Genomic DNA, 13578 nt, shown 5'->3' with positions numbered 1-13578 from the left:
GATGCAGACTGGGCAGGAAGTGTTACAGACAGGAGATCAACATCCGGATACTGCTCCTTTGTAGGTGGGAACCTAGTTACATGGCGGAGTAAAAAACAGAATGTGGTAGCTAGAAGTAGTGCAGAAGCAGAGTTCAGAGCTGTTGCCCATGGAATCTGTGAAGTAATGTGGATTAAAAGAATTCTTGAAGAATTAAAGCTTTCTCACCCGACACCTATGAAGGTCTATTGTGACAACAAAGCAGCTATATCTATAGCTCATAATCCAGTTCTACATGATCGCACAAAACATATAGAAGTGGATAAACATTTCATCAAGGAGAAAATCAATGCTGGCATAATCTGTATGACCTACCTTCCAACAGGTGAACAATTAGCTGATGTGCTAACGAAGGGACTACACAAGAAGCAATTTGATAAGCTGACTAGCAAGCTGGCTATGGAAGATATCTTCAAACCAGCTTGAGGGGGAGTGCTGGAAATTTGTGTTAATGCATATAATATGATAGTGGTGTTGGTGGTAGATAGTGGCATGTATAGAATATGATAGTGGTAGATAGTGGTAATATATAATATGTAAGTGGCATATAATGGGTTATAATGATGTTTGTAATATCTCCTATATAAGGAGTGTCATTTGGTCTTGTAAAATAAGAAGTTTTGAATATAACAGAAATATATTCCTTCTTCCTCATATTTTCGGAGTTCTTCTTCCTCATATTTTCTAAGTTAATATAAGTAACATGGATACAAACACGGGACACAAAAGATATGACACCATAAGGACACTCCACTTTCATATTTTGAGAGGAAAAGAGATCCTTATATGCACGATCTAACCATCTTCCACCAAATTAACAAGTGTGTATCTAGAATGTGTTCACAAAATAACAAATAATGGAAGCAATTGTAATTGTGCTTGAGGACAAAAGTAGAAGAACCAACACAATTCTCTCTCCAAGAAAAAAAAATGTAGTAATATTTTTCCCACTAAAAAGCCTAAAAAGAAAGACAACAACAGCAAAATCCATACAACTTTAATCAAAATTATTCACACACCTCTTCTGAAAAGAACCTTTTTGCTTTTCTTCCTTGAAGCTTGAGAAGAGGACAGTGCAAGTTTTCCATCTTTAACCTCAAATTCAAGTTTTCCTCTGGCAGCACCTATGTTTTGTTCTTCTTCTGTCCCACTACAGGCTTCCTTAATGTCATCCAAGAGATTGTTTCCACTGTCATCAACTTGTAACTTCTTTCCGTGAAGCCTTCTACCCTTCCTAGCTTCAGTAGCACCAACACCTTTGGTTTGTATCAAATAATTTCTATCCCTAGCAAAATCTCCATTATCAGCTTCCATGCTTCCTAAACTTCCTTCAAAACCATCTTCATCCATTTCACTACCGAGCTTGGCACTGGTTAATTCCAATTCAGCACGCTACATCCAAAGATGGTTCACAATCAATTAATCATTTATTAAGGGTTTATTAGAGAAAGCTACAAAATCCATTAGTAAAGAATGGATGTTACCATCCTTTCAGCACTCCGAATTGGTGATGACATAATGCTATCTGTTCTTCTGTTTGGTGTTTGAGAAACTTGGGGAGAACCACCTCTTTGAGAAGCCTCTGCCAGTGCTAATGCTACCTCATGAGCCACATCATCATCATTAGCATCCACCTTTAGTTTCAGGCCTTGCCTTGTTGGAGAAAAAAACTTTTCCCCATTAACCTTCTCATAAGAATATGAAACAGGGAAGCGTGGTGTCCTTCTCCCCACAGCACGAGGCCGACTTCCTGTGGCAAAATCCAAAGCAACCTTGCATAACTAAGAATCACATCACTTTAATTCTAACAAATGAGCAAAAAAGGCTCTCTTATAAGCTAGATTGGAAAGAGACACCAATAGAAGTAAATAAACATTTACTATACAAGATAGAATCCGTTTCCTATGTTTCCATCAGGTATCAAAGCTTTAATACAAGATCTTCTTTCTTCTTTTTTAAGTAGAAGTTTTAAATTTAATTTACAAAAATCAAAAACTGAAATGAACATCAGAGATCTAGGTAGCCCAGTTGGAAGCACTTGAACACCAAGCAAATAGCAGTAAATGCAATCCATGGCCCCTTCACCAAAATGCCCCTTCAAACCTAAAGGAGAGTTTAAACAAGTGCACCTCCACTCACATAGGTACACTAGAGATAGGAGGGTGGTGCACTTGAATCCCTCAAAAGTTATTTCTAAGCACAAGATCATACCACCAGAGCGCTTCTTCTTCAATAATGGCAGACAACCAGAACTTGATGCAACTGGCTGTGAATAGGAAAGAAATTGCCCATCAGATCCTTTAGAGGTATTAGGCCAAATTTTCCCCCTAACACGCTTTTGAGATTTTCGGGAAGTGCCTATACCATCATTGCTTTCTTGTTCACTGTCACTTCCTTCCTGCCAGGCCACAATCCAAGTACTTAAGTTACACATAAATCATTTCAACAAGTCTCACACTGTTTACATTCATCATAAAATAAGGAGTTTCAATGAGGTATTCACGTTTCTGATAAAGGGGTTCCCAATAAAGGAGTTTCTTGACAATCAACTTGCAAGATTTTGGGACTGCATGTTTTCATAGAGTAGTTGGCTGCATAAATAATTTTATTTTCATTTTATTAGGTTTATAAGTTAAGGGGTACTTTGAAATTTATATATTTGTTTGACGTAGGCTGTAGCTTTGGTCCATGGGTTTTATTCAGAGTCAAATAATGTTTTGGTCTTATATGTGGTCTATATTAGGCCCAGAATATTCTTATTGATAAGTTTCATTTCTGATTTGGAACCTTAATTCTGGTAGAGTTGATGCAGCACCAAAAGTGCAAGGGTTAATTAAGCCAGGCCATAACCCAAGTCATTGTAACAGCCCTTTCTTAATTGTCATCATTCTTCTTATTAGTTATTGTGATTTTAGTCTCTAATGAATCATCTGCCTATTAATTTAAAAAGTCACATACTTGTCATGTGAATCACGGGTGCAGTGTTACCAGAAAACGCTGATACTATAGTAATTTATGTTTTGGAATACATATTCCAAAACATTATTACCCTTTTGCTCCAAAAAGGTGATTCAGTGATCACAAAAAAAAAAGAAAAAAGGACCAACATATTTCCTTGAAGGTTTTCATAGAAGGGGAAAAAAAAATCAAGGGCAAATTACATATACCCCCCTCGAGGTTTGGCTAAATTACAAATACCCCCCTGACGTTTGAGAAATTACAAATTTCCCCCCGAATGCTATATTTGCATAACAAATTAGGGGGTAATTTGTTATGAAATTTAAACCTCAAGGGGCAAATTGTTATGAAAATACAAACCTTAAGGGGCGGGATGTAATTTCCAAAACCTCAGGGGAGTATCTGTAATTTAGCCAAATCTCAAGGGAGGTATATGTAATTTGCCCAAAAATTCAAACATAATAAACTAAAATCTAAAGAGAGTGGAGTTTTCCTGCACGTGTCTTCAGTTGTTGAAAGAAAATGTAGGTGCTACCATAACTATTTTCTTGAATCTTACAGAATTATGTATCACAAGAAAGTTTAAATTATAAACCTTGTAAACTGAACAACTAACGGGAAAGTAAATCATTTTTCTATTTTCTTTTCATTTCCTTTTCTTATCTATTTTTCTCATGAAAAATTTCAAGTACATCATTCCGGACAACTAAACAAAGCCTTGTCTAATTGTTAAAAGAAGATTTCTCTAGACATATCTTAAATTCTAATAATATAATACAAGTCTACCTCTATCTTACCGCATTTTAGAGTATGTGGCTTACCATGTTTCTGCTCCCATTCCACATACCAAAACCATCAACTTTCCAAGTAATATAGCATAGGTGCTTCTATTTACACCTCTTTTTTTCTCTCCACACCCACCATTTTTCTACCTTCTTATTACAATTCTATCCCTAAACTAAATTACCGTCAAAGAAAACATCTGAAATTTTAAAACAAAGTCTCTCTCTGCATCGAACCGCCACCCACTACCCACAAACACCCCTCCACCACTCACTGCTACATTCCCCCACCACCGCTGCCCCTATGAATAGCAACTTAATATCCATATGAATAAACTTTTGACAAAAAGGAATAAAACACTGGAATAGAAGTGCACCTTTTAGGTATATCAGAGACTTTTACAGTTATTTGAAAAACATCAAATGCAGCCTAGCAAGTCATTTCAACTCATAACCAAAACACGAGTTGTCCATGAGAAGTGTTCTACATATAAATGCAGGATGTACTGTGTCATCTACAGTATTACCAAAAGTCGGAAAAAAGGCATAACCTTAATGGTTCAATCAGCTTCTTATTCTTTTAGTGTTGATTCTCATGTTTTCATAGAAGATGTGATCTCTTTCCCTATGCAGTAATTGTAAGAAATAGAAGCAACCAAATTTTTGCGGTACATATTATTGGAAAAACAATCTCTTCACTAATATTCCACAAAAATAATACCAATTTCACATAATGCTAAGCCCATTAATGGAAATTAAATTACAATCTCACCATATTGCAGTAGTGATCAGTCATCATTGCAATTAAGCCTTTCACAGAAGCAGTCCCCTCCGGAAGAGATAAGTAAGCCTGAAAATATAGTACTAACATCTGTCAGAGACATTGGACAAAAAGTTCCAAGGTTTACATCACATGTACTACACCAAAATGAATCCTGAGAGGATATGGACTATGACGTCAGACATGTATCGAAAAAATGCACTTACCCTATTCATTGTGTAAAGGGCCTCCACCATTTCCACTGATCGATTCCGCACTACACTGGCCACCTTATAATCCATTTAAAACAAAAATCAGAAGACCTCAAAACTGTAATTGATCAATCAACAAAAGTAGCAGACTTGATCGCAGCTTCCCAGTTTAAGTAATGAAATGCAGCAGAATGAAGTTGCACGCTTCAGCCCAATAAATCATAAAGAATTTGAGGTAGTCGTTTTCATAGAAAGAAGGCTAGATAAAATTACAGCACTAGATCTCTTAAAATATAACCATAAGTATACTGGATCTGATAGATTTAAACCAACCTTTTTCCAATCTTTCCCATATTTACGAAATGCTTCATAGAAACGCTCCAGCTCTTCCTTGCTCCATTGTGACCCTAACATGTCAGTTAGCTTTCTCTTCTGCAAAACATGACAATTGTATCATTTTAAAGATAGTTGCCAACGCTAAGTACAACAAGTTACTTACTGTCATTGGCTCAGTTAATGCAATGCAATAGCTGAGGAAGTATAACCATGCTATTCACAATATTGACGGAAATATAGTAGTATATCGATGCAACTGAAAAATAGATAAACAACAGAAGAATCGACAAACCACCATAACTCCTAGAATAGCACAACACAAACAATGCATAAAAAATAAATAAAAACGGACAACTATTTACTTCATAATTAGCCTCAGAAACAATTGCCCCCATGTGAGGGAAGCCAATCAAACAAAGTTACAAATTCACCAAAAAAGTCAGAATCCTCTGAAGATTCTGGGGAAATTCAAGAACAATATGTAATGTCCTTAAAATCAAGTATACATTTATTTTATATTTTACTAACAAAAATTAAAAGGAAAATGTTATAGAACAACTATAAGACCAACGATATTTTACAGGTCAGAATCTTGGCCAACACCCGTCTCATTATTTACCAATGTAATTATCATTATTACGTCAGTGCCTCATCTAGCACACCACAGCCGAATACTATGTGATCTGGATCAATTTGAGGTAACAACCAGAGCAACCCATCTAATATCAAGAAGACTGCAATTAAATGTTCCTCATCATATCTTACATTCCTAATTGAACACATCATCTCAATTCTCAATGGGTATAATGTTATGAGGTATCCAGAAATATCATCCCAAACAGTTACAATAAAAAAAGGAAAGAGCAATAGGTCAATGCATTCTGTAAAAGCTACAAAGTATAATAAATTTGATATACTACTCACAACAATATAAGCCTATCTACAAGGTGAGTATCAGCCTTACATCCATAGACAATTTAATATGTGACGCTTCAGCTTGTAATGAGAGTTTCTATATTATATCATACCCAATATTATGAGCCTTAAAATTTGACTATCAAACCACTGCCAAAAATACAAAGAAAAAAAAGATACAGACATAACATAAATTGGAACTATTTATCAGAATGATGGGGAGAGTTAATTGATCATGAATATTTTAGAATATCAGCATCTTGCAAGTAAAGAAAAACACTCACCCGCTGCATGCTTTTCTTAGCATTCTCTCCATCTTTACTAGGAGACACCTCATTAACATAAGAAAAACGCTTATTCACACTTCTAGATTTTCTTGTCGGGGCCATGAGCGAATCAAACCCCTAATCACCTACGGCACACCAAAGAGGCAAAACCTGTGTTACCATATAAATTTATAGAGTGCAGAATAAGCCAAATAAAAATCTAAGTCTCAAAGAATAAAGGAAAGTTCATACTAATGTTAAAAATAAAAGAGCAAAGAGCAAGCACACTTAATAAGGTTTGTCATTTCAATGCATTCTTCACCCAAATGATGGACAATGGTAATAAAAAATAAATAAATAAAGAAGAACAAGCAGAGAAGCCTACTAATAATGCCCAGTTGTATAAACTTAATTGTGTTTGCTAGCATTCACTCAATAGGGTTCTTCAATAAATTTTAACATCTTCGATTCAATTTCAAAAAATTAACATGTTCATTAACACTATATCTGAGGAACATAAAAATGGCTCAGAATCAGAAAAGTTAAAACTAATTGCAAATAGTGTAATAATTTTGATAATTGCAGCACACCTACACCTAGACATATAAAGAATCAATAAGTTTGGAGCCACTCTCCCTGACACCCAACTATACAAGACCACCAAAAATCTACTCTTCAAAGGAGACATAGAGACCTCTATCCCCTGAAACATCCGCCGATTACTCTCCAAGTGCCAATCAAACCAACCACATCAAACACAACGGCACGGGATCCCAAGCCTTCCGATGTCTCTTCCCCACCCGACCAGGAGAGAAATAAAACATTAATACACATGTTATTGTTTACGCCAAATATTGTGTACAGTACCATGATATTCACTTATAATAAAAGCAACATTTAGAAAATAACTCAACCCAACAGCCCCTTCACCCCATCAACTAAGGGTCAGCTTCACATATGCTTCTTCTCTGGTCCATAAAGCTTAGTCATGTCCTCTGTTAAATGATAGGCAGCCATATCCATTGTCACATGGACAACCACATCCTCAAAATTTAATCAAATTTCAAGTTTGTGAAGTGAACCCATGTTGATTATTTATCACAGTAAAACTACTTTTTCTTCTCTCAAAATCCTTCACAGGTATAAATTTCGAGAAAATTTTTAAATCTATCCCATTCAAGTGTTCATTAAAAATAAGAACCACTACAGAAATAATGTATGACACAAAACAGTGTTGGACAGAGATATATTCAAACACCCTGAATAAGCAAAATGATAAGAAGAGAGGTGAATCCATCTGAAATTAAATTAGACATAAAGAAGTAACAAAATGCTCAGTAATTAACATATAAATAGTACTTAATCACAGCAATACATATACATTTTGAGAACACAAAAAAGCCCAACCAATAAAACAAGTTCATGAATTACACCAAAACTATTACCACTATTTCAATTAAACACCACCAAACAAAGACAGGCATTTGAAACACTATCTTCTTGTTTTTCTTTATTTAAATTTCCAAATCCATAATGGCATGAACAAGCACAAAGTTAAATATTTAAAAAATGTTTTTTTTCCCCAGCTAGAACTCAGAACCTATGATTAATGAAGAGGCGCAAACTCTCAAAACTGGTCCTTTTTCTTTCTAACCAAAGCTCAGAACCAGCTAAAACCGTGCAAAAGCATCTGGATTTAAACCCATCAAATAGTTCTAAATATCCAATTTCAAACCGAAATCAAAGGTTAATAAGAGAGAGAAGGTTGAATTTTTTCCCAAAATTAAAGCTTCAGATGCCAGCTGATCCCGGAAAACACTTCGAAACACTTCATCCAAGAGCTAATTGACATATCAGAGCAAAATCAGCACATGCATGTTGGCACCAACATACATATAATTATATACGAACGCACTATACATGAACTAAAGCAGTAGTCTGCTACTGATCTAAATCTCCAACAAAAACTAGCAAAACCGAAGAAATCGTCATCCGAAATCAACAAGATTAGAAGAAACAGTGAATAGAACACAGAGTTAAGTGAATATAAAGACATTGTGTTAAGAGGAGTTCAAAAAAACAAAAACCCAGCTCGAAATTCCCAGTAGAAACCCTAATTAACACATCCATAAAAGAGAAAAATCAGAAAAGGCAAGAGAGTTCAGCCAAATGTGCTCTTACCGATCAAATGGAGTTTGAATTCAAACTATTGAATGTGACGTGACGAAGCGAATCGATCGAATAATTGAATTGCGCGAGCGATTGAATCGAAGACGACGATGACTACATCGCAGAGATAGAGAGAGAATTGGGGGCATAACCGCGAAACTTGAAAACCAGAGAGAGAGAGGCCAAAGAGGCACAAATGCGTTTCTGTGTGATATTTTCTTATAGAACCTTTTTTTTTTCATTTATTTGAAAACTAGCACTTGTTTGGTTTTGATTAACTTTCTGATTTTATTTATTTTTATTTCAACTTTATTTTTTAAAACTTTTATACCTAACCTATATTCACTAAAAAATAAAAATATTCACCTTATAAGGCCGATGTTCGTATCCGAAAGACTTGTTCCGTGAAATATTTATGAAAAAAAAATTAAGATGGTTTTATATGTAGTATGTGTATTTTTTAATTAAATTTGTATTTAAAAAATTGAATAATTATTCTTAAAATTAAATATGTTATTCATTTTTTTAAAATAAATATAATTCAAATATATAGCTGGTAATATTCAATCATCTTGATTTTTTGTATAAATATTTTACTCAACAAATCTTAAAAAATAAATTATTCATATCACCGAAATTAATCGAAAATCAAAATTACTTTAACTTGAGAGGGTTTAGGATTCATGAAAAAATAAGATTTTAAAACATTTCGAAACTATGATTATTTTGATTTCCTTTGCACGTATGAATAATTTCATTATCCTTTGCCTAAACTTTTTCACCAAAGTATAGTTTAATTTGCCAAGTTTTACACCATTTGAGATCTGTTGGTGGAATATTTTGACCAACACACGATCTCTATTTGTTTTAAATCCATCCATTTTTATCACCTCTCACATCTATAGTCCAGCTTATTCTAAAACAATACTCATTCACATTTACTTATCTCATAAACTCAAGTGAATTTATTATAAAAATGACTCTTGGTGTTTAAGAATTATTTTGGGTAGATGATTATAATCAGTTTTTTTTTGTTAAAAGCTAATTATAATTAATTTTTTTGTGAGAGAGAGAAGTGGGTTATAATTAACTTTTTTGTGAGAGAGAAGTGGGTTATAATCTGAAAAGTGGATCATAACTCACTTCCCAAATGACCCCTAAATATATCATTTTTGAAATTCTAGACAAATATGAGCCAGTCTTTACATTCTTTCTGAATAACGGTTTCATTTAAACTCGCATTTCAAATCTCGTCAAGTAGGCCTGATTAATTTTATAATTTCATAAATAGCAATATTAATAAAAATAGAGATGACTTGGCATATTTGGAACAAACATTTATACCTTTCTCTTTCTAGCTCGCCCAGTCCATTTATAGTTTTGCAACACCTTTTTTTTTTTTTTTTTTTTTTTAACGGTATATTTGCCAATATTGGAAAATATTGTTTTAGGTGTGGTTTGGCATTGGCTAAAATGGTTGATTTTTTTGTGTTAAGATTTTTTTAGTCTCGTTTAATTTTTGTTTTGAAACTTTTTTTACTTTTATAAGAGAAAAGTGTAATGATTACAGATAAAAAATAATATTTTATTTTATTAATTTATATAGTCTATTTTATCTTTTTGTATTTTTTTTAGCTCTAACAAGTTTACCAAATGAGGACTTATCACGTGCCCGGACGATGTTAGTATTAAGAGTAAATTTGAGAAATTCAAAAAATAGTTAACAAGTAAAAAGTAAAATAAAATAACTATATAAAAAAAATCAGAAGATTGCTTTTCTTTTTTACTTTTTACATTTCTTTCATAAAAAATTAAAAAAAAAATTACTAGTTTGTTCACCTTTTAATTTAATTAAAAATTATTAAAATAATAGACTCTGTTTGGTTGTGTTTTGAAAACGTGATTCTACACCTACATTTAAATATGATTTGGAACAAGTTTTGGAAATACGTTTCTAAAACTCTGTAGAGAACTCTAAGACAGGCGCGATTTTTGGATTTTTTTTTTTTGCAAATTTTGCCTAACCGGTCGTCCCACTGGTTGACCGGAATAGTGATTTTTTTTTTTTTACAATTGATATTTTAATTTTTATATATTTGAAAAAAATATTTTCTGAATTTTTTAAAATTTTTTATGTGCTTTAAAATAATTTTGAGTTGTATGTTTGGTTATGAGTTGTAAATTTTTATATCAAATATCAAATGTCACATCAATAATTTCTCACTCAATTCAAAAAAAAATTCAAAACTATTTTCAAAACTCTTTATCAAACAAAATTTTCACACTCAAATCATAATTGTAAACCCCACAAACTCAAAATACAACTCATACTCTCAAATCATAATTAAAATAAAATAACTATATAAAAAAATCAGAAGATTGCTTTTCTTTTTTACTTTTTACATTTCTTTTATAAAAAATAAAAAAAAATTACTAGTTTGTTCACCTTTTAATTTAATTAAAAATTATTAAAATAATATATTCTCAAATTAGCCTCTGTTTGGCAAGTTAGTTTTCAGGCTTTTTTGGCTATTTTAGCCACAAAAAACAAAATAGGCTATTTTAGCCATAACAAACAAAACATCACATCCAACTCATAATCATTACATTCTTCTCTCACAAAAAAAGTCAAAAAAGCCAAAAAATCAAAAAGCCCTTCCCAAACCAAGCTTTTTAGCCCAGGCTAAAATAGCCAAAAAAGCCAAAAAGCCAAAAAGCCAACCCACTTCCCAAACCAAGCCTTATTCATACGATTTAAGTTTGTACTAATATATTTATATTATTTTATTTACATGATACACTGACCCACTAGTAAGGATTTGTGCGGCGAGCTTTAAATGATTTGAGAGTAAAATAATAAATCAAACAGTAAATGATCGGTTGTCAAATAAATCAAACCGTAGTTTGGGATAATTCTAATTTTATAGTTAATTGAAGAATATTTTTAAATAATTGTCAAGTATTTATGTAATATATAACACCATTTACATAATATTTTATATATATAATATAAACTAATTTTATATAATATTTTATATATATGACTATTAATTTGAAATAAATTTTATATATTAAATATTTCACACACTTTATTTCACTTTAATATTTCACACACTTTAATAAATTTTACTATATATATATATATATTTATATATGTGTGTATTAAACATAGCAAGACAGAATGATTTTAAAAAATTTAATTTGATTCACGATTAGCAGATGTGTTAATTCAAATTAATATGAATTGATGCAATTATAACAAATTAAGTCGTATTTTACATGGTCATACTCGCTAGTTAAAATCGGATAATTTGAGCCTTCGTTTGGAATGTGAGTTGATTTTTTTGACCTTGAGCTTTTTGGCTATTTTAGTTCGACGCTAAAAAGTCTCGATTATGATAGACTTTTTGACTTTCATAAGAGAAAAAATAAAATAATTATGATTTGAATATCATATTTTATCTTATTAATTTTTTATTTTTATTTTTATTTTTTTTAGGACTAATTTACCTCAAAAAAATTTAGGGGGATGCACCAATAAATCCCAAATTAATAACTTATACACTGTTTAGTCCTAAAAGTTTTCTTATAGACTGAAAGGTCCCATTACAATGTTTCAAACATCAGATTAATGTTTCGAACATTAGATTTCGAACATTAGATTAATGTTTTGAACATTAGATTTCAAACATCAGATTAATGTTTCAAACATTAGATTGATGTGCAAATGGGACTGAATGGAACATAAGAAAACTTTTAGGACTAAATGGTTCAATTTTTTAGAAACTAGGACTCATGGGTAAATTTTCCAAAAATTTATGCCATACATAGCGTGAAAAAGAGGGTTTAGGGTTCATGAATAACAAAATTTGGGGTGAAAGTTGTTTTCAAATAATAATGCTTGGGACCCCTTTTAGGGGTCACCCCTCACTCCCTTGCCACGTGGCAGGTGGTGATTGGAGGAGCAGGAAAAAAAGAAAAAAAAAATATAGCCAATGAGAGAGAGAGGGGGATCAAAGGGGGTGGGAGGAAAATGAGGGACGAATCATTGTTGTTTTTCAAAATTGTGAAGATTTCATCTGCAGAACAGGTAAGTCAGTCCCTCAACTTATTTTGCGTGAAATTTCATAAATGTCTGTTGTTAGAGCTTCTTCATGAACCCACCTCCACAATCACTATTTCCTTCAATTCCACCCCTTTTCATCATCATTATCATCATTAATCGAAACCACTTCAAATCAACACTCATTCGCAGTGACTTACCTCATAAACTCATGTGGTTTTCCTGTAGAAAAGGCTCTCTCAGCATCAAAAAATGTCAATTTTGAAACCCCAGACAGACCTAACTCTGTCATCGCATTATTCGAGAACCATGGCTTCAGCAAAACCCAGATCTCAAAACTCGTTATGATGCTCCCTCGGGTCCTCTTAAGTGATCCGAAGAAAACCCTTCTGCCCAAACTCGAGTTTTTCAAATCCAAATGCGATTCAAGCTCAGATGTTGCCAAACTACTATCTTCAGAGCCAACTATTCTCAAAAGAAGCTTGGAAAACCAAATCATCCCATCTTTCAATATTTTAAAAAAATTTATGGGTTCCGAAGAGGAATTGATTTGTTGTATTAAACGCTTTGCCAGGGTTCTCGTTTATGACCTTCAAGTTTTTGTAATACCCAATATTGAAATTATGAGAGAAGCAGGTGTGCCAAATGCGAATATTGTGTCGTTTTTCAAGTACCACCCTAAAAGATTCATGACACCTAGTGATAGGTTTACAAAGAATGTGAATGAGGTAAAGAAAATGGGTTTTAGTCCTGTGAGCTGGCAGTTTGTGATAGCTGTTAAAGCGTTTAGCGCAATGAGTATATCGACCTGGGAGAAAAAGGTTGAAGTTTATAAGAAGTGGGGCTGTTCTGAGGATTAGATTCTCGTGGCTTTTGGAAAGTATCTGTGGTGTATGATGGCGTCCGTGCATAAGATCACGAGAGTGATGGAATTTTTTGTCAATAAAATGGGTTGGGATTCTTCGTTTCTTGCAAGAAGTCCGATACTTGTTGGTCTTAGTTTAGAGAAGAGGATTGTTCCAAGGTGTGCAATTTATCATGTTCTGATGTCGAAGGGTTTGATTAACTGCAACAATAT

General features: G+C 33.0%; 2 protein-coding genes across 3 annotated transcripts in view; one reads left to right on the top strand and one right to left on the bottom strand.

Moving 5' to 3' along the window:
- The window catches only part of LOC114303100 (protein ALWAYS EARLY 3), a 35135-nt gene extending 26400 nt beyond the window's left edge, over positions 1-8735 (bottom strand). Inside the window, exons 1-8 of one of the 2 annotated variants that reach the window (XM_028248247.2) lie at positions 8450-8735; positions 6287-6414; positions 5085-5183; positions 4767-4829; positions 4552-4629; positions 2251-2437; positions 1524-1789; positions 1059-1431 (exon numbers count right to left, since the gene is read on the bottom strand). In XM_028248247.2, coding sequence (XP_028104048.2) covers positions 1059-1431; positions 1524-1789; positions 2251-2437; positions 4552-4629; positions 4767-4829; positions 5085-5183; positions 6287-6391 — 1171 coding nt within the window. In that variant the 5' untranslated portion in view covers positions 6392-6414; positions 8450-8735. Of the gene's footprint in view, positions 1-1058; positions 1432-1523; positions 1790-2250; positions 2438-4551; positions 4630-4766; positions 4830-5084; positions 5184-6286; positions 6440-8449 lie in introns of both variants that reach the window. The other variant, XM_028248248.2, reaches the window with a different exon arrangement.
- Positions 8736-12470: 3735 nt separating this feature from the next.
- LOC114303099 (uncharacterized) lies at positions 12471-13360 on the top strand. Its single transcript, XM_082876881.1, has 2 exons — positions 12471-12527; positions 12734-13360. Exons 1-2 carry the CDS (start codon positions 12471-12473, stop codon positions 13358-13360), a joined length of 684 nt encoding a protein of 227 aa, XP_082733007.1.
- The last annotated feature ends 218 nt before the right edge of the window (positions 13361-13578 follow it).

Source organism: Camellia sinensis, chromosome 6 (assembly GCF_055761805.1).
Source record: "Camellia sinensis isolate YWXY chromosome 6, ASM5576180v1, whole genome shotgun sequence".
In the NCBI taxonomy this organism is placed as follows: Eukaryota; Viridiplantae; Streptophyta; class Magnoliopsida; order Ericales; family Theaceae; genus Camellia; species Camellia sinensis.
Note: the sequence above shows the minus strand (reverse complement) of the source record. Positions and strands in the feature narration are given on the sequence as shown.